At 39.1% G+C, this 22,185-nt stretch overlaps 1 protein-coding gene across 3 annotated transcripts; it reads right to left on the reverse strand.

Moving 5' to 3' along the window:
• Nucleotides 1-504: 504 nt before the first annotated feature.
• On the reverse strand, nucleotides 505-21,416 carry stk11 (serine/threonine kinase 11). 3 transcript variants are annotated; one of them, XM_037786795.1, is made up of 11 exons: nucleotides 21,156-21,409; nucleotides 17,174-18,127; nucleotides 10,838-10,921; nucleotides 10,563-10,652; nucleotides 10,092-10,224; nucleotides 9,194-9,330; nucleotides 8,174-8,301; nucleotides 6,724-6,781; nucleotides 6,384-6,577; nucleotides 3,022-3,265; nucleotides 505-2,269 (listed from the first exon to the last, which is right to left on the reverse strand). In XM_037786795.1, exons 2-10 carry the CDS (start codon nucleotides 17,455-17,457, stop codon nucleotides 3,057-3,059), a joined length of 1,317 nt encoding a protein of 438 aa, XP_037642723.1. In that variant the 5' UTR covers nucleotides 17,458-18,127; nucleotides 21,156-21,409; the 3' UTR covers nucleotides 505-2,269; nucleotides 3,022-3,056. The 3 variants fall into 3 exon arrangements, with proteins under 3 accessions (XP_037642723.1, XP_037642725.1, XP_037642726.1); XM_037786797.1 differs by lacking the exon at nucleotides 21,156-21,409 and adding an exon at nucleotides 18,682-18,836; XM_037786798.1 differs by lacking the exon at nucleotides 3,022-3,265 and having other exon boundaries at nucleotides 21,156-21,416.
• Nucleotides 21,417-22,185: the final 769 nt, after the last annotated feature.

Below are 22,185 nucleotides of genomic sequence, written 5' to 3' on the forward strand. Positions count from 1 at the left end.
ATAAAAGCATAAATTTGTCACCCGTCTTAAGAATTGTTTTCAGTACTGTAAAAATGCAAAATCTTACCAAGTATATTTGTCTAATTACTAGTCAAATAACACTTAATATAAGACACAATCACCTAACAACTAACATTTCAGTGAGAAATGTTTTTTAGACAATGCATTTTGAAGTGACAAAATACTACTTTTGAGCATTGCAGGCTTATTATGACACAGAGCACTTCCTAATACTAGTCAAATATAGCTCAAAATGAGTTTTCCCAGCTAATTTCTGGATCTTTTTTTTTATCTTGAAAGGCCTAAATATTACATCTTATCTCAAGAAATCTTATCAAGAGAATTTTCCCTTGTTCCATTGGCAGATTTTTATACATCTTGCAAGCGAAAACACCTTGCATGCATTGTTTATTTGTCTTTTTAACTTATTTCTTGAGTGGCAGGCTTGGGGCTGAAACCCACAGACCAACTGGGGAAGTCAGAAAGTATAGAGAGACAAACTAACACCTTGTAGGTTTTTTGTTTATTTGTTGACATTGAGAAAAATATACAATATAGGCAGCCCTACCTGTCAAGTAATACTCTGCAAATATCCTGTCGTTACATGTTAAAATCACAGCTTTCTTTCCTCGCTCTCTGCCAGTATGGATGTAAAATGTAATTATTCTGCATTCGTGTCAAATTGCCTCTCTTCAACATACGAGCGTTGCTGCGTGTTATCATGTGCGATGCCACCTGGGAAACTGCGATGGTAGGTACAGCTCGTCCCTTATTTCCTTTCACACAGACTTGGGTTTGAGCTGCGGTACATGTATGTGTGCATGTTATGAAACTCATATCTTTGTCCTCATTCATGGTGAACCATCTGTTTTATTGTAAAACGAGTAGTGCAGAAAATTCAAATGTCTCGCAGCCTTGACAAAGGCTAGACATTGTGGGACCAACTGAGGCACATATTCATTTTGGACTGAACATTTTTCTGAATAAAAAAAAAACAGAAAAAATGGACTCCCCAACCCTGTGATGTTATGCTGTTGTAATATGATTCATGTAGGCTAATGTAGTGTGTGTGTGAAACTGTCATGACGGCAGAATCATTACCATGAGAAGAGAAAGGAAAAGGTGGCCCTGACATGCTAATCATACCGCTGAAATATCCTTCAGCCTGTTAACGCGACACATCTCTTCATCCTTCCTCGTGTGTCTTGTTGAACAGAGGATCTCTCTGTCGACCTTGCTGACGTGGGAAGTGCTGCTCTCTCCCTCCCTCAGAGTTGTGACTCACCTGCTCTCTGATCTATTCCCAGCGAGGGGCTGATGATGGGCCTGGCTGCGTAAGAGAGGGGGGGGGCTTCCACTGATGTGAGCGGCGCAACAAAGAGCATCGCTGGAAAACAGGCGATTGCAACGGCACACCGTTTGCAGCTGAGCGGCATCGGCTCTTGATATTCTAGGATCTAACTACAAACGGATGTATTCCCATCAAAGGAAAAAATTATAAAAAACAGGACATAAACCACTGAGGTGCATGATAGAAAGGATCATCCAACAAAATAGCCTGTTTGGGACATATTTTATATAAATAATAATTAAAAAATATTCATTGGAAAAAAGAAAAGAAAAGAAAAAACCTAAATGGAAATCAAAAATCCCCAACAGGTCAGCGGTGGATCTCAAAGCTTCAGTCTGTCCATAAACCAAGCACTTTCCCTTTCTTCCAGCTCTGTACAGCATGCAGTTTTTTATGTTGGTGGTAGTAGAGTACTATCATAATTATTCGCATTATAGATTTAAATATAGAATTATTCATAACTTTTGTTATCTTTTTTTTCCTCTTTAATTTTTTTTTTTTTTACACATCACAATGTGTCTTAAAAACTGCCATTAGGGTTCTGTAAAAACAAAAGGTAGTCAAAGAAACAGAAGGTGGGGTAGAGGGGGTGGATGGGTGGGGTACAGGGGTGATGGTGTTTGTAACGTTAACATCCGGTGGCCCTCCTGAGAGGATGACAGGATGGAGAGGGGAAATGACTAGATGACAGAACTGGAGCCAAAATATGGGAGGAAAAAAAAAATCTTCACAGCCAGTGCCTCAGTCTCAGAGCAAAAAGAACATTTCATGCTGTCCTCCTCCTCCCCGTCACTCATACCGCATCTTCAAAAGACTCTGCAGGCCAGTGGTCCAAGGAGGTATGGGGGGCATTAACGTCAGCAGGTTTCTCTCACAACTGTGAGGACTCCGGACACAGAAGGACGGGGACAGATCAACCTGAGAGGGACAGAGGACAGTTTATCTCATCACATATCACGACAAAGAGCAAGTTCCCTTTTTAGTTAAAAGTATCAGAATTACAACAATAAAGCACCGACTGGTGCTGTTAACACGGAAAGACTCGTCCACAGGGGGAGGAAGAGAGACAGAAACATCCCACAGCCCACTTCATCTCATCCAGGGTGAGTCATCGCCTGAACAAATTAATACACAGCATCTCCTCTGCACTGCACTCATGACAAACAGCCTCACACTGTGACTGGTTTGTACGTGAGAGAGATTGAAAGAGCAAACTGTGGGTGGTAACTGGAAAGAGAGGAGTATAACCTGTTAAATTGGTGCGTACGCTTGCAGCATAAATCTGCCCCACTTCTTCGCCTGAATGACGAACCCCTGGAAGGCTTTTATAGTCCAGATGAATACTAACGGAGAATAGAAAAGTGATGTTCCAAGACCGGACCAGTCCAGATCTAGTTATTGTGACTGTATAGGAAACAGCCCATGTGTTTTGCCTGGGGAGTGGTGGTGAGTCAGAGCGCTGCTTTCTGAATATCAACACAGACTCTCTCTCTCTCCTCCCTGATTCCCTTTTCCACTCTTCCTCCTTCACCGATACTCATCTCTACATTTGTTCCGACGCGGTTCTCATCTCATCCCACCTATCTTTTCATCTCTTTATCTTTCTCCTCTTACTGTATAGAAGGTGTCCTCTAAGCACTTCTGAACAGAGCTTTTGTTAACACACTCACCAGGTGGGTTGTTGCCGAGGGAGGAAGGGGAGGGGTCATTGCTGTTTGCAGGTGGAGAGCTTGCGGATCTTGCTGGCTGTGGACACTCCTTTACGCGAGGGGTTGGATGAAGAGGAGGATCGGCGTTCGGCTTTGGCCTTGCTGTTCAGAGACCCCCCCTCTGTCCCGTTCACACAAACTGGCTTGGCTAGAGCTGGACTGTGGTCTGCGTGCCCCTGATCCCCGTCTTCTTCGGCCACTTGTCCTAAAGACACGCACATTAGGCTCAAAACAAATCCATCACAGTTTCACACAAGTGCCGACTTGACCGCTGTTTCACTGAGCAAGCGTGAGGTAATAGCACGAGGGCGCACACTGCGAGTGATTACATGGATGGAAATTACAACAGACCTGCTGCTGTAAAAAACTGTAAACATGTTTGTTTTTTAAGAGGGGACCTTTAAAAAGCTCATTTGTCAGCAGCACCAGCTAAATGTCAGGTCACTTACAACAACAGGAAATCAGCTGAGTGAAAAATAGGCCCTAACCTCAACGTGACTTGTTCATTTCAAGTGCAGATGTGTGTGTGTGTGTGTGTGTGTGTGTGTGTGTGTGTGTGTGTGTGTGTGTAGAGATGCAGTGACTGCAGTTTTCTTGCCAAGGTCTGACTTTTCGGTCTTTCTAAGAACTATAATTGACAGCATACACAAACATTTTTGTGTCTTTACTTTTATAGAGAATTGAAATTCAATTGTGTATGTTCATAATAAAACATTGACTATTGAATAACGCACATTTACTCCAAAACTGCACCAAGTTACAGGACCTTCTCTCACTCAAACGAATCTCAGTTTTTCAGAATTCTCAGAATTGCAGTATATCCCATTTTATCTAACATGTTTTACTTTCCCAGAAGAAAATGGGTGCAACATATCTATAAAACAACATGCCAAATGTCATTTAAATCAAAACTTCCACACTGATGACTTCATGTGTGTTTTTGTGACGTTTTACAGCTGGCTGGAGGGAGATTGTTACCAACGACCTACTTGGCGTCGGCTATAATGTATATCATTTCCAGTAAATATCACAATATAAAACGTGCGTTTTCCATTTAAAAAGTGCAAACCAGGAAGAACGCAAGTAGGCTACGCACCCATCTTTTAAGTGGTCATGTCTCCAGTCTGATATGTACGCGGTTTGTTTATATGATGTAACAGAAGTACATATCTTTTGTTTAGCAATTTTTTTAAAACCATACATTGCAGGATATATTGGAAATAAAAACAGAAGTCCATATTTAATGGATTCAGTGTGGACAGAGAGCGTCCGATGTTACGCGATGCGACGCGATAGTTGGAGCGCTCGCTTGCTGTTAGGTCAGCGTTACTGTCTGTGCAGCGTAAAACCGTTGCGTGTGTGTAGGCGGGGCCGTGAGAAACTTTAAATGACTTCCCACACTGCAAAAAATGTAACACCGAGGAGAATATTAAATTAAATATTAAAGCGGTGAGATGTAGTTACTGCTTTAAAGTTTAATTTACCATACGCTCTATTATTTCATTCATGTGAAGCATCCTATAAAACTGTGCTGAGCATGTGTGGGAGTGAACCCTGGAAAAACCATTCATACTCCTACACCAAAAAAACATTTCAATTGAACTATTTTTAGATCACTTCATTCACAGTCTCCAGCTCTGTTTGGTTCCTATGTGGGGCACCACTTCTAGATACCCGACACAGACTCCTGCATTTATTATTACCAGCTGTTGCCTAGCAACGGATAAAGGGTCTGAATTCTGGGGGAAAAAGATGAATGAAGAGCTGGGGAACAAATTAAATCAAATATAAAGATGCTATCGTCATCTATTCACACCAAAGTGAGTAAACACTCTGATAAAGTTTGTACACTACAAGAAACATAATTGACACAAGTGTAGTATGCTCCGGACTTCTGAATCTATGCCCACATCTAAGTCTTGTTTATCAATAGGTCCAACCGATCAGAGCTTAGTAGGTGGGTTTAAGAGTGGGGACTTCATCTTCCTACATACCTGTAGCTAGCTATTTACCTACATACATACAGAAATATTGCAACAAGCGTGGATGAGACAAGCAGCTGTACAAGTTGTTATAAGGTCAACATGCAAATACAATAACCCATTTTAACAAGCTGTAGTAGGGCAATGTGCAACATAAGGTCGGGAGAGGGGCATGCAATACATATGGATGTGCAAAATATGTCTTATTGGTAATCATGTACCTTTGTTGTTGTCTCTATTGTCTAAATTATGATTATTGTTTACTGTGCTGTACAACAGGGGGGGCATTCAAGTCTAAGTCTAATGTACGGTTGAATTTTGTATTGCGAAAAAAATTCCATAATAACCTTTCTGCATATTGTAATTCAAGTGTTCTGAGAGAAAACTAGACTTCTGCATCTTCTCATGGCTCTGTTTGCAGGCTTTAAAAAATCTAGCCCGTGACGGGAGACTTTGGACAATCAGAGGTCATTTGAGAGAGAGAGCGTTCCTATTGGCTGTTCATTCAACAGAGGCAGCTGTCAATCACTCGTGAACTCCATTCAAACGGTCAAACTAGGCAGCACTGATGAAAAATTAAATCATATTCTGTTACTGTAATGCCTATTTCTCACCTCAAATGTTTTCAGAAACATCTTGTAGTGTACTGTTTAGCTGTAAAAAGAGAACGTTTGCTACGGCTGGCTGGCGGTGCTTGGTATTTCCTCAACTGATCTCAACATGGCTGCCGGGTCACAAACTTTCTCATTTTACAACTAAACAGTGCTGCATAGTTTGACCATTTGATCAGAGTTTGCGAGTGATTGACAGCTGCTCAGAGACGGCAGGCTCCAGCTCGGCTCTGATTGGTTGTTTTCCTCCGCTCTGTGAAGTCCTGCAGATGCCGTTAGGAGCACTGCAGGACACCGGATGGAGGACACAGAGGCACATGATTATTTTCAGATTACCTGTCTCATGTACACAGGATATAATGAACCGTGTCTGATGGTGTTGAATTTTTAAAGACATATCTGATGGTCAGTTTATGCCCGTCAGAATCCTATGGTTCAAGTTGTTTTCAACCACTAAAACAAAAGTGCATGACAATCACTGGGGGAAAGACTACTGCAATTTTTCTGTAACGCATTTCTAAGAAGGACGATTCAGCGTTGACATACAAGAGGAGGAAGCAGCAAACAATGAGACAACAAACAGTTCCTCGTCTTCTCAAAGCCAAAACAGAAGGAGGAGACTAAACAAAACAACACAAAAGACATTTATAACACTGATTGCTCTCACACCACAAAACACACATATTTAAATCCATCTTCAGCTGTGAGAGTTGTCTGAGCTCACACTAACCTGGCACTGTGAAGTCCTGAGTGTATATGATCTCGTCCTCTTGGTCGTAGAGCTCGTCATCGTCCTCCTCTGTGTAGCCGTGCAGATCCTCCAGGTAGGGCACGACCGTCATACTCCGCCAGGGATCCCTGCTCTCTGCGTTGGCAGGGATGGGCACAGGGGGCTCAGACGGAGGGTGTTTCTTACGCACCCAGCTAGGAGGGACAGGCACGGAGAAAATGGACAAGTAAATGACATGTTTACTAAACACTTAGTGTATGAATCAGGAGAATAACACATTTTTTTTTTAACATAATTTTACATGGGATACATGATACATGCAATTTACTAAATCACTCACTTGTGTTGCCTTATGTTCTGTATGGAAAACCTCTTCGCAGGGTCGTACTCAAGCATTCCTGAAAAACAAACATTACAAAGGTCAATTGAATCACAGTAATCCTGAACAATTTCTCCACTCACATCCTATTTCTGTTAATTGTTTAACATAAGCTGGTGGGAGGCCGCAGCGGCGAGCTAACGACAGACAGATGATAAACTCATCCAAGGAACATTAATTAATGCACATAATAATCTCATTCATCACTGTGTGTCACGGCATCCTGCAAAGCTTAAGGAGTCAATGAGGTACAGTACGGAAACATCAATATGAGTGGCGAAACAGCTGTACCAATGTAATGAAGATTTTGTCCCTTAATTATCATAATGTGGGCTGAATCCGTGGGAAAAGCAGAATGTCAGCGTGATAAGGCAGCAGTGATGCAGTGCCTATCCAGACCTAATGTAATTGTCTCCCAGCAGGCAGAGAGGGGCAGCATGCAGAGTGCTGATAGTAGTGCTGCGCCTGCTGAAGGACACCTTTTGTGGCACTAGGCTTATTTTAGACCATGTAATTATGGACTGACTATCTCCCAGGTGCTGCGTCATCACACACAGACGTCACACACGCTCACACAAAATGGGGGATGGAGGCTCTGTGAGTTATAACAGCACCAGAATGTGGCAGCTTTTGCCTTCTATTCATGGTTGTTCAAAATCCCTCCATGTGACACCAATAATGAGATAAGTTGGATAACAAGCTAGAATACGAGGCATTCAGCTGCATGGTTTCATTAGTTGGTGCAAACATAATCTTCCTAACATTCTTTATGGATTTTACATCCATTCAGCCGATTATACGTCTCACTGTAAAAGACCCTTGACTCTATTTGTTTTTTACAAGGAGCAGAAGCATTGCAGCATTCCAGTCGAGGAAAAGCAACGCCTGACTATGAAATGTTTAGTATTCTGCTGCTGGCTCCAGATCAATGGAAACTACGTCAACAGCTGGAGGGATTTCTACAGTTTGGAGGAAGCCTCTCATGCTGAGAAGTCACAGTGACTTTCAGTGTCACAGCACCACCTACTGGACGGATACATAAAAGATCATAGTGCGACCGGAGGGGACTTTGTTTTGTGATGTACTACGGCTCTCACAACAAAAAAAGCTCAAAGATTTTACTTTCAATAGAACCTTTTTCTGTAATGCTTCACAAACTTGCATTTAGTAATCATTAAAAACATACTAAAAGCAAACCTTTTCACTACCATTGTTAAAATAAATGCGTACCTGATGATGCATGACACACAGTCATCTACTGCTATGACAAAAATACGACACTCAATGGATTAATCCTACGCTGAGGTATGAATCATCCAATACGGCATTGGTATGTAAACACGGCAACACCTTGATGAAAAAGTATAATTTGGCCTTATGGTAAAAACATTTTGCAGTATACCCCACTCACCTCGCAGCAGGTCCGACAGGAGGGGTCCACACTCCTCGGGAATAGTGTAGTCTCCTTTTCCAATGTTCTCAAATAGCTTATAGATGTTGTCCCCCTCAAACGGATACAGACTCGTTGTAAGGTTGTATCTGAATGAATGGAAGTAAATTTGGGATACTGTTAACAGTTGTCAAAATGGTTTGCACACATCTAATGTTCTTTGTATGAATTTAGATAGACCTTTCTGGTGTTGACTGTTCTTTAAAATCTAATAGAACCATACAGGTGCACTTTTTAAAAAGGACTTATTGGACTTGTGCTTGTTCCCTTTCCTTTAGTGTGTTATATAGTTTTTTGTGCATGTAAAAGGTCTGCAAAGTTACAAAGCCCAAAGTCCACGCCAAAAAAGGAGTTACTCTCCCCCACGGAAACACTGCTCCTGAACTGCCTGAAATGTCTTGCTCAAACAGAGTGTTTCAGAGGGTGAAAAGAGGAGCTGTAGCACAGCAGTTTTTGAACATTAAAGCATGTTAACATGTTCTAGTAGAAACCCAAAATACATGTATGCACCTGAAAATTAGCAAAATATGTCCTCTTTAACTTTATAACATGCCTACATACACCTTACTTGTCAATCCTCTCTATATCTTGTAAGCAGTGTGTCTATTCATTCCCCTAAATCCTACACTTTAAGCTTTACACAGAATGACCAGTAGCAGGAAAGACTCTTTTTGAGGTCCTTACAGGTGGACAACAGAGTGTAAATGTATAAACAGCACGCACGCCAATGTATGAAAAGTACATCAAGAGGTGACTGAGAATCAGTAAGGATGTCTGTTAAGTGTTTTTCTCTATTAGCTTCTGCTGCTCTGCCCTTTGAGCTCCCTAAGAGAGGACAAGCAAGAGCATTTTTCTATGACAAGCAATTAAGTACCATGAGCAACTAATTTTGTCAGATATTAATACAACTTAGCAGGTCTTCTGTCTATAATTGGGCCTTTAAAATGCCATGATATTTAAAACGTTCTGAGAACTACTCACAGTGTTACTCCAGCAGACCAAATGTCCACTTTAAACCCTGAAAAGGTGTCCAGTCCGTTGGCGATCTCTGGAGGCTGGAAGGCCGGAGAGCCCTGACTGGTGCGACATGTGTCATCCTCTGCAAATGGGTGAAGGGCCTGAAAAATAGAGTGAATAAGATTAGTACGATTTTGAGTTAGTATTTCTCTATATCTATAACCAAAAATATGAATTATGAAATTACTAGGGCTGTTAAGTTAATGCATAATAACGTGTTTTAACGCCACTAATTTCTTTAACGCAGTAACACAATCGATCTTTCGAAGTTTGTAGTGGGCTCAATTTTAAATCTATCTCTGTCACTTGATTGACAGCCCTAGAAATTACGGAGAAATTTGTTTCCATTTGCTTCTTAAGCAACACTGTCTACATTAGAACCATAACTAGTGTTAAACCTTAAAACTAAAAACACAGAATAGACTGAGACACTTGTAGGCAAAATCTATTTTACACTCATCCACTTCTGTCACATGAGGAAAACACTGAAACTACAAATGAAATACAAAATCTACAGTAATGTGTGTAGATTCAGCCACTTAAGTCGGCATGTATCTATAGTAAGATACACAAACATAGTAACCGTTTCTACACAATGAATTTAAGTGTATTGAAGCTTAAAAGCATCCCTATTAACAGTACTTTTCCACTGACTGTGTTTTTGTGTATATCTGAGCTGCCTGTGTCCACAAAATTATAACCTTCAAGTTTCACTTACTAACTACCAATTAGTTGAAATGTGTGGAAATGAAAGGAAATTGGGAATTAGACTAGTAGATGTTTGATTTGCTGAAATCTAATGGTGAAAAAAACAAACAATCATTCCCCCTAGATGGTAGACAACACTGCAGCCCGAGCTCACCTCTGCTACTCCCAGGTCGGAGATTTTAAGTGCCCCGTCTGTGGTCAGCAGCAGATTCCCTGGTTTAATGTCTTTGTGAACTATTCCCTGGCTGTGCAAATATTCAAGGCCATCTAAGAGCTGGCAAAAGTACCTGTAAAAAAAGAAAAAGAGGGGTTGATGGATACAACTCAAAGAGGAATGGAAGTGATCCACACTGTAAGTTGTAAAAAAACAACTGGCTTAACAAACAATTTATCACTGTGGTCACATGAACCTTCATCACTTCTTTAGCGTCAGTGGCTTTCCAGCATTGACTACGCATTCACACAATCTATGGTCAGTTATTTTAACAGTAGAGGCCCTGCAGTCTTGGATCTAAACTTAGGCCTGGAGCGATGGCTGCAGAGAGGCTTAATCTAAATATAGCAGAGAGACTGAGAGAAAGAGGGAGAGAGGGAGCAGAGAGGGGAGAGAAAAACAGACTCTTACCCGTGAGCTTGAAATACTGGAAACCTTTTTTCTGGGACGCTGTCCAGCATTTCTTGCATCCCACAAACGCAATACTCCATCACCATATACGTAAGTCAGCAGTCAAGGGGATTTGCGAAACAAAACAAACAGATCCTTTAATAAAGTGAGCCTATTACAAAGCTGATAAGTAAATAGAAATATTTAGGCATAGAAATAACCCTCACGAACAGCAACATTAAAATCTAACATCTAAAAGCATTGCTCACATGCAAACATTTACAACGAAAGGATATATTTTCTGCTTCTCTTCATTGTAGAGCACATCCACCAACTGAATCACATTCTTGTGTTGGAGTCTTCTTAGCAGCTGAATCTCCCTATAAACGGACACAAGAACAAAAACATGCAAAAGATTAATTCAGTAAATGTATAGGGATTGAAAATAATAATCCAACACTGTACTGGCCCTTGTCGAAATTTTATCGAAATTGCGATATGGCTTACTGCAATTTTCAAATTGCAGGAGGCACAATATTTGTTAAAGATGAAATGTTTGTAAAAATACCATTTTAAATTAAATAGTGCGGTGCTGCAGAGATGACCTGGCCTATTCTACAGACTTAATAAAACATCTTTGTTTGGTACAGATCCCCGCAAAAATCACATCATAATCATTTTAATGATTTTCAGTGAAAAACAGTCATTCCCTCTAATATCACAAATCATACTGCAATTGCAATATATATAATACATATTCCATTTCTGCCAATAGATCCCCCTAAATGTTACACGCTGGTCCTTTAAAAGTAAAAACAAATGTGAGACTTTTCTAAAAAGGTGAGATTCACAGAAAACAGAATAGCAGGAATGATACTGCAAGACTTGATATTGTCTGAGTGCAGCAGCAGTCAATTACAGTAGTCTCATAAAGACAGATAACCTGACAGTTCGCTGCGCTACCCAAGGAGAAGAGGTTTAAATCACCAGCATGGCAATACACCCTGGAGACTCCACATTCATCAGAGAGCTGTGAGAGGGGACACTAATGAATTTGGATCTGGATAGGAAGAACACAAAGTACAAACCACAGACTTGCTACCCACATCCACACACAGAGGAAACACTAATGTTTTCATTAACAATTAAGGAGGGGAATCTTGTGATTAGATTTAGATTCAATTTGTCTCACCGCTACATTGTTCATATTACCGCATAACACAGCCAGTAATGTCTTTTAATTAGCAGCAGTGAATATTGAATAAAACCAACGTGCTATTCGCTGTACGCTTCAGTCAAACAATGACACCAGTCTGCCAGTTGCAGTGGACTCGTCCTCCGTCCTTGGGAGATCATAAAATCCAAAATGTTTGCCGTCATTGAAGATGGCGCTGGTTAAATTATTTCCCCTCTTTCATAGCGTCATACAGTAATCAGCAGCACCACCCCAGCTTTGTCCATTTCATCATCATTGCATATGTAACCATAATATAACCAACGTCAAAGACATCAGTGTTACTGACAAAAATAAAACCAAATACGTTTTTGGTCTGTGTGAATATATTTAGATTTGTAAAAGATATGGTTCTTATTTAGATAGAATAAATGTGATTTAATGTGTAACAGCACAGACAAGTCACAGCTATAACGGGAGTGCGTCTGTGCCAAAAAGAAATAAAGCCCCTACAGTGCTGACGCATCATCTGTTCTTCTTTTTCTACTTTAACACAATCTCACGACAAACACTCTGGAGCTTTTCTGTCCCTTATCAGCCTGCAGTTTATGAGCTCTGTCAGTCCTCTGCCTTATACACAATCTCACTACTGACAAATGGGTATTCTGGTGCCAAGGCAGCCTCCATTTGGTCAAGGATGATGGGGGGAATATATTCATCCTCGATACATATGAAGAATACTGTTATGCAATTTGAAATTTTCCACTGACATCCCAATTCACATCCAATATAGACCCCATGTGTGACAAGGGAACCAAGCCACTCTAATTCACATGATTGTCCTAAGTTATAACATTTTTGGCAGTTAATATTTGATATGCTTCCCAAAACTACTGATAAATCCTTAGAACCACCAGCCTGCCGTGAGAAAGTTTGTGACCCGACAGCCATGTTGAGATCAGTTGAGGAAATACCAAGCACCGCCCACCAGCGGGAGCAAACTTTCTCATTTTACAGCTAAACAGTACACTACAAGACGTTTCTGAAAACATTTGAGGAGAAATAGACATTACAGTAACATAATATTGATTCATATTTGATCAGCACTGCCTAGTTTGACTGTTTAATCAGAGTTCGCTGATTGACAGTGATTGACAGCTGCCTCAGTTGAATGAACAGCCAATAGGAACGCTCGCTCTCTGAAATGACCTGTGATTGGCCAAAGTCTCCCGTCACGGGCTAGATTTTTTAAAGCCTGAAAACAGAGCCGTGAGGAGGTGCAGAAGCCTAGTTTTCTCTCAGACAACTTGAATTACAATATGCTGAAAGGTTATTATTGAAGTTTTGCCCAATGATGCCAAAAACATTCTGCCTACTGCAGGTTTAACTTTGATTGTTTTATATTATTTGTACATTTATTATTTAACATTATTTGTTTACTTTTTTTCCCTTGCATAGTTTTAGTTGTATACTCTCTATCATGTTATCATCAGTGGGGGGAGAGGGGTATGTCTATCATAAGAATGAATTGCCAAAGTTGTATTAACCGAAATTCAGAAATAAACTTTGTTCAAAAAAATATGTTAAAGCATAATGAACAGCATCATTTTAAGCTATGCATCATCTCTGCTGCATAGCGAGCGCAGATGACACGTCTGAAATGTAGCAAAGCAAGTTGCATCCGCCTCGCTGCTTGTTTCCATAAAACAAATCATAAAACCGAGGCGGTGCTGCCACTAAGGCACAGTGACTGCTGCAGTCCATCTGCAGTCTCTGAGTTCCAACGTGTGCCGATGGACCTTGTGTGTTCAAGGCCTGCAGGCTGCAGAGCTGAAAGGATTTCAGCACTCAGCGATATAGCAGCTACTCTGGCACACAGTGGCAACATTAACAACGGATCCAAATCTGCATCTTCACTGTGCTGGTCCCGAGTCTGTGTCTAGTTTAGGGAATGTGTGTATGTGCGTCTATGTGCGCTCCTGTCATTCCAAACAAGGGCATGGCATTTTTGGGGTGTTGCCGTAGAAACAGGAGTGGTCAATTGCTCAATCAATGCCAGTATGAGCATGCCCATTCCCGTGGCAACCCTATGAAAGCAGGAAGTGTTTGGCAGACAGGAATGCTAAACAGAGGCTGAATGGGGAGGCCAAGAGCTACTACGGCATCCACACACAGACAGGCCTTCACAGGCTCGAGGATCCAGCTTCCTCAGGCTGGAAAACATAAGGTCTCCACCAAGTGAGACGGATGGAGAAGAAGAACACCCACAGGACAAATTAATTTCACACATCAAAGAACACTGCTGTGGTCTTATTAACAGAGTGACACAACCATGTAGTCTACCGCTGCAGCTTTGTCCTAAAAATAAAAATATATCCAGGATTAAAAAAAACACCGTTGAAAAGAAGAAAAGCGAGAACAGAGCTCCCGCTTAACTATCTCGTCACCCAGGGGAAGATAAAAATCATTTATGGTATGAGAAATATTTGGGACAACTTCAGGAAGATACACAAAAGGTATTCAGTATCATTAATATATGGCAACAGTAAGAAAAGGTGGGAGTGGGACCAGATTTTAAACTTGAGTAACTTTCAATCTGCAGTACAATGTGTCCAACCTCTTAAAATTGTTTATTTTGTCTCCATATTTTTGACATTTTTAATCACTAATCTCCCACATCTGAACATGACAGATATCCGCCATTCTTCTTTGCAAAACTGCTCAACCTGTCAAGTAACATTGGGACTGTGTCTTAAGAGTCCTTTTTAAGTTCCGCCACAAATTCTGCTTTGACTGAGGCCCGGTCTTAGAGTTGGCTACTCCAGGACATTAATATAGTTGTTTTTAAGTAATTTCGGTGTAGCTCTGCCTCTGCCCACTCTCACTTCTCTTGCAAACAGCAGTAGGTTTTCCACCAAGATTTCTCTGTCTTTTACCCTCTGCCTTCAATTCCAGCAAACACTAACCAAGCTGTCATGTGAGATTTTTTCAACCCTGGGTAGCATGCACAGTGTCTACCATCTCAGCCATGCAGCCCTGCAGCACCGTTCAAGCCGTCATAGGCTTCTTAGTGGCCTTTTCACAAGGAATTTTTAATGTCTGACCTTACAGAGTGTTGCTTATGTTGTTGTATGCTTCTCACCCTTTGTATTTTTACATAACAACATTACAGATACGCTTGAAATATTCTTTTGTCTTCATGATGTAGTTTCTACCAGGATATTGACATCAGCGATTGGACTTTGCATATGCAAGTGTATTTAATCTAGAACCACTATTTGATTAAATGCATCTCTGGTCAACTTCTTAAAATAGCTAAATTTTTCTATGAGGCCATCTCAAGAAAGAGATACACTTCAGTTGTATTCAGTGCAACACTAGGCATACACTTTAATACGACATGAAGAGTCGTTTTAGGCTTCAAGTATATTTTTTCCCCAACTTCAGCATGTTAAACACTTCTGAAAGCAAGGCAATACTATGGCTGAAGGGATCCAGTGTAGACACTGATGGAGAACTGCAGCTGCTGCCATCGAGCTGCTGACAGGCTGCCTTCAGTCCCAACTAACTGGAGACTGAGGAGAATGGTAAACACAATATTCTGTGATAGACTTTAGTAAAGTTAGTCTGGATATCTGATAAATATACAAGCTGCTACAATCCCAACAAAATGATTCTTACTGAACTGTCAACACAGGCTTTTCATCATTCTTCTGCAGCCTAAAAACACACCATCTTGCAGCTCTTCTTTCTCTCTGTGTGAACTCATTTTGACAGTTTTTCTAAAGCTTCCTCTATAATTAGCACAGGCCCGCAGCGAAAGGCTGGAGCAATATTTAATAAACTACTGTGTGATTAAAACTTCTGATACTCATCAGCAAACGGGGGATGCAGAAAAAAAAGTTTGAATATTTAGAAAGCCAAATCGCAGAGGAATCAAGACAGAAGAGAGACGGGCAGAGAGATGGAAACAAATAGGCAAGAACATTTTCGATTTTTTAAAAATCTATTTAAGATATTTAATTAGATAACGGCCTGATTTTGATATGTATTACTAGCCACGCAACTAAGAAAAGGTAGAACAAATAATCAATGAAGTAATACATTGTGATGCATTTCCTTGCAATGTGTTAATCACTGGCAACAAACATCACTGTTTTCTTATAGCCTAAATTATTGGTTTTACATGGTAATTTTTCTTGAGTTGCATTAATTTAAAAGAAGATCTTTAGTAGCACCGACTACATTAATGTGCAAACAATAAACCAACTTATTGAGAAAAATCTGGTTAAGGCTACACGCTCCGTCACTACAGACGGTGGCTGTTTTTGTAGTAAATGTCTAGCTGCGTTAACCACGTTTCTCTTATTCCTTCACCTCGATTACAGCAACAACATTTTTTGTCAATGCAATGTTTACAAAACTGGGTTGTTGCAAAAAGTTGACCCATTTAAAGTGTATGTAAACGCACTGCATGAAGCAGAGGTATATCCTCTGTGCCCTCCTTCACTATGGACATTTTAACTCTGTGTCAGATTATCACTGTTGTACATTTAAATACTGACACAGCTCTACGTTCGTGTGTGTAAAGGCTAAGACTCTATGCATGTTGTCACATTAGTTTCATATCCAGAATAGGTACTGAACCTTTGAGTACTGACTAAAAGGCATCTGCTGCAATGAGTATTGAAAGCGGAGATGTTTTCTGATTTAAATCATCCTTTGTCCATTTAAAACTGTTATTATTTAGGGAACGTTTTTGAAACACTAGCTAAAGGAGTATTTTGTTGACCTCCACTGACTGAAGTTCGTATATTGGTGCAGAAGTGTATTTAGGGTGTGTTGCTGAGTGCAACTTCACATCACTGTTGGGTGTGATGACAGGTGAAACAGAGCACGCTTCTTCTGACCAAACTCAACGGCCATGCTGTTGGTGCAAAAGACATGAGAACTTCAACCAGAAGAAGTCAGAGAAGAATGGCTGCATGAATTATTCTTTATAGTGTGTGAAATGCTTATGCATTTGACAAGTTTGGCTTTTTGTAGAAAGTGAAGTAAATCATCAAAAAGGTATTATTTGGGTATTTGTACTGAAACTAAGGTACTGGAGATTTCAAGTGAAGTATTTGAATTGCAGGTTGAAATGAAAGTTAAGAGTTGTGCACAGGGAGGGATGGTTAATAAAGTGGGCCAGGCATGACGGGCCTTTCTCATTGTGGCACAGTCATAAGAAACCAAGTTGACTTTTGTCATTAAATTTTCATTAGGGTGATTCAAATGAATTAACTCATATTAAGATAACATAAAGCATAACAGTCAAGTCAATGCTATTGTATCTCATGATAACAAACTATCCCTCACACTGCACAGGTGAGGAGTCAGTGACACTGGTTAAACTGTCAGAGTGCAGAGAAAAGAGGGATATAAAGGGTCAAAGAAAGCAGGTTGACAAACTCACTTTTTCACATTGGCTTCTCCATTGGGAATCCTCCTCAATTTCTTCTTCTTCAGTATTTTCACAGCCCTGCGACAAAGTGTCTCTGAGTCCAGCATCTCTTTCACTTTGCCATAAGATCCCTCCCCTAGCAGATCCCCCATCAAGTACTTTCCTATCAGCTTTGCCCTCTTCCTCCGCGGCTGGTAGATCACCTCTGTAGAGTCAATGCGGTGAATGAAAGTATCCATCTCCATCAGTTCATTTTCATTTAGATAGTCAAGATGATGCAGCTCGCCGACACTCATGACTGATGATTCGGCAGTCACAACTTAAGCCTCCTGTGCAAAAAAACGTTCGCAAATAGCTATGATTGCTGCTGGAGAGTAATCCACTGGTAACCTTTCAGCACTGAGCCGAGTGTTTCAATTCCACAAGATGGGAATACAGATGAATTACAAAATACTGAACATGGGAGAGAGAATAATCAGGCCTGAGTTGAGGGAGGAGGTGGGGGATCAATCCCAATTTGTAAACATTAGGGCTCTTTTCTCTCAATGAGGTGCGAACAGAGGTGAACGATCTGTTGGGTCCAGTGCCAAGTTAGTGCTCTATACTGTGCGTTTTGTACTACATCTGTGACAGAAATGAAAGAAAAATTGTGATTCTAAAATGTTCTTCTTCTCTGCTCAACTCTCAATATCCTCTAAAGGAATTTAATACCATACAGCCTAAGGTAGAGGCAACCAGTCCTGCTTCAAGGCCATGCAGCACAGCATTTTTGTCAAAGGTCCATGCTTCAAATCATAGCTTTCCTCAGGATGCATAAGTGTGTAGAGCTGGACTGGATCCAAGCACAGATCTACAGCCAAACGCAGTGTCAGCCCGGCTCCTGGAGGTCAACTGAGCCATCCAATGTGTCCAAAACCGTGCTCAGGTGTCCTCCATGCCACAGCACGGATTCCTACTGCCAGGTGCCTGAAAAAAACAAGAACCATTTAAAACATTAATGAAAATGCACACATCATGACTTTCACTGACCTAAGTTAGCCCTCTTTGGTAAACAATCTGTGCAGACATCAACACATGACTAGTTAACCTTACTGGGTTTCCAATCTGTGATGTGAGGCACACACACACACACACACACAGCAACATGAAAATACTATAACGTATGCAAAGAACACATTTAGCACCCTACTTTAATTAAACAGTGTGTGATTTAAGTTTGACACTTTAGTTGCTCAGTTGAAATAAATAAAAATAAATAAAATAAAAATCAACTATTAGCTAGCTTGTAAGCTAAGGCACATCAACACGAAAATATTATAATTTATGCCAGAACACATTTAGTTAGCACCCTACTTTAATTAAACAGAGGCACTAATTGACACTGAAATTGATCAATTGAAATAAAAAAATAAAAAAATAAATCAACTATTAGCCTGAAGGTAAGCTAACATAGCATAGTCTGCTTGAATGAAACTGGCTTGCCAACAAACACTTTCTTGTTCATTGATATTTATACACACCTTTTAGCGACCAGTTCAGGTTTTAACTCAGAAGTCTGCTTTAAAACAACTAGTTTAATGTTGGATGATGGACTAACTGTGGACTAACTGGAGGAGGATAAACCGAAACGTCGTCACACAACTGTAGCTAACGGCGGGTATGCAGCTAGCTCGCATTAGCCGTTAAGATTAGCCAACCTCACCTCATTTTGCCGGTTGGTGGAGCACCGGCAACACCGGGAATTATTCTCGGACTGTACTGCATTAACGTTATGTTCACCTAATAGTCAAATCAACATCAGATCCAACACTCAAACTAGCCTTTAAAAGCGGAGAAACAACCCAGATACATGCAGCTAACGTAAGCTAACCGCTAGCTAATCGTTAGCTAGTTAGCAAGCAACTAGAAACTAGAAAACTAGAAATAAGAAACTATTCACATGTTACGAACTAAATATCTATATATACGCACACCAATGTGGAATAATAGATATGTTGTGGTTAAAAACAAATCTTTATTTAACAAAGACTGGATGGATAAAGGAATTTGGTCGGTGACTCACTTAGTTGATAGAAGTGGCTGTATCATGTCATATGAGAATTTCTGTCTCAGATTTAATTTAATTGGCAATCGTGACATATTTAAATCCATAACTAAAGCCATCCCCAACTCTATTTTATGCTTGATTAGAGGAATTTTAACAAATCCTACTCCTATCACAGCTGTGACTTTAGGGAAATCAAAATCCCAAGCAAAACAATTAGAAATATGTTTAATCACATCTCATACCCAATAGTATATTACAGAAACTCAATTTCACAAATCTATCAGAAAGAAACTATTCACATGTTACGGACTAAATATCTAAAATTCCCCTTAACTCCCAAAGCAAAATAATATCCAGTGATTTGGAATTGAAAACCAATAACTGTGTATTTTGTGATGATACTGAAACTAATGATCATTTATTTTTTCATTGTATGTATTCTGGAGCTTTATGGCTTTATGATATACATGACTGGCTTTCCCAAAAGTTTCTCATCTGGGAAACTTCTCTCAAAAGGACATTGTTTATGGTCTTGTCATGTCATGGACAATAACAAAGATGACTTTCTGGTGAATAACATTCTCATTCTTGGAAAATTTTATTTGCACAAATCCAAGTATATGAAAGTAAAACCTATACAGGTTTAATGTGTTTCATTCTGAGTTTATTTCTTACATAAAAGCCCTTAAAGTCATGAAAAACAAAAATGCATTGAAACTTCTTAGTATAATAGAAGAATATGAATTACAGGTACAGCCCTATAGCCCTTAATTTAATTTATTATTATTATTACTATTATTATTAATATGAATTACAGGTACAGCCCTATAGCCCTTAATTTAATTTATTATTATTATTATGATTATTATTACTATTACTATTATTAATATGAAATACAGGTACAGCCCTATAGCCCTTAATTTAATTTATTATTATTATTATTATTATTATTACTATTATTAATATGAAATACAGGTACAGCCCTATAGCCCTTAATTTAATTTATTATTATTATTATTATTAATAATATGAATTACAGGTACAGCCCTAGCCCTTAATTTAATTTATTATTATTATTATTAATATGAATTACAGGTACAGCCCTAGCCCTTAATTGAATTTATTATTATTATTATTATTAATATGAATTACAGGTACAGCCCTATAGCCCTTAATTTATTATTATTATTATTATTAATATGAATTACAGGTACAGCCCTATAGCCCTTAATTGAATTTATTATTATTATTATTAATATGAATTACAGGTACAGCCCTAGCCCTTAATTGAATTTATTATTATTATTATTATTATTAATATGAATTACAGGTACAGCCCTAGCCCTTAATTTATTATTATTATTATTATTATTATTAATATGAATTACAGGTACAGCCCTAGCCCTTAATTTATTATTATTATTATTATTATTAATATGAATTACAGGTACAGCCCTAGCCCTTAATTTATTATTATTATTATTATTATTATTATTATTAATATGAATTACAGGTACAGCCCTAGCCCTTAATTTATTATTATTATTATTATTATTAATATGAATTACAGGTACAGCCCTAGCCCTTAATTTATTATTATTATTATTATTATTAATATGAATTACAGGTACAGCCCTATAGCCCTTAATTTAATTTATTATTTTCATGTATAATTTTACATATTGTATTTGTTCTTGTTCTGTATGCACCTTGTCCTTTTACTTGAATGCAATGATCTATGAGCCATGTTGTTTGTAAATTTGAATTTGTTTAATAAAATAAAAAAAAATTAAAAAAAACTAGCAAGCTAACCGTTAGCTAGCTAGCATGATAACAGCTAGCTAACCGTTAGCTAGCTAGCTAGCCGTTGCTGAGCCGTTGAGATTCCAACGTAAATTGCTAAGCTAACAAGCTAACTGTGTAACTCCTGGTTACCGGGTTCTTCACCTGTTTCCATGCGAATCTTGTTGCCGTTTGCAGCTTCTCTTTATTCCGTCCGTGTGTGTCTGGTCCTGGGCTGAAGCGAAATGTTTCCCTTGGGGGTCTTTCTGGTATATCACTTACAATTTTTCTGCCTCTTCGTGTTACTCTCTTCTTGCTACTCAGGTTGTCGCCATCTTGTTTACCTCCTCTCCTCCTCCCCCTCAGACTCTCCTCACTGACAGCCGCTCCGCTCCGCTCCGCGCCGCGCCGCTCCGCTCCACACGTTACTGCGTCAAATCAAAGACTTCTTCTCCTCCCACACACTGAAGGAGGAACTGGCAAAGCAGCATGGCAACCAGTGCTGACAATAAATACTTTAAATTGTAAGCTACTCAGCTTTATACATTTAATTTAGTAGTCTGATCCCATTGATATATGTGGGGATTTACCATGGATGGATATCCCCATGCAGGAGCAGCAGGGGACACACCGTAACTCTTTGACAACTGCAGTAGTTCTTCCACAAGGTGTTTATTTTATATATATAATATATAATATATAATATATAATATAATATATATATATAATAAATATATTATATATATATTATATATGTATATATATATAAATACATATATATTATATAACATATATATAATATATATGTATATATATATATATATATAAATAAATATTTTGTATATATATATATATAAAAAATGTATAATATATATAATATAGGAAGAAAAATAATTGTCAACGTTATATAATAAAAGCAAACGTTATGAATTTAAATGCACTCTACACAAAGGGCATTGGGGAATGAGAGCAAGGTTGTGTCATACACACCAGGTAATTGAGAAAATAGTAAATTTTTTATAAAATGAATAAAGTTTTTCAACAATTTACAAAAAATATAATAGCAACAATTTTGATCATTATGTTCCCATCAAAAATGTCCAACATTCCCAGGTTCTGACTTCTCAAATAAAAAAATAATATTTTTCAGTCTTGTGAAGGGCTCGTTGCATGGGTGGAGAAAAGTACAAAATGC

Source organism: Sebastes umbrosus, chromosome 12 (assembly GCF_015220745.1).
Source record: "Sebastes umbrosus isolate fSebUmb1 chromosome 12, fSebUmb1.pri, whole genome shotgun sequence".
Lineage (NCBI taxonomy): Eukaryota > Metazoa > Chordata > Actinopteri > Perciformes > Sebastidae > Sebastes > Sebastes umbrosus.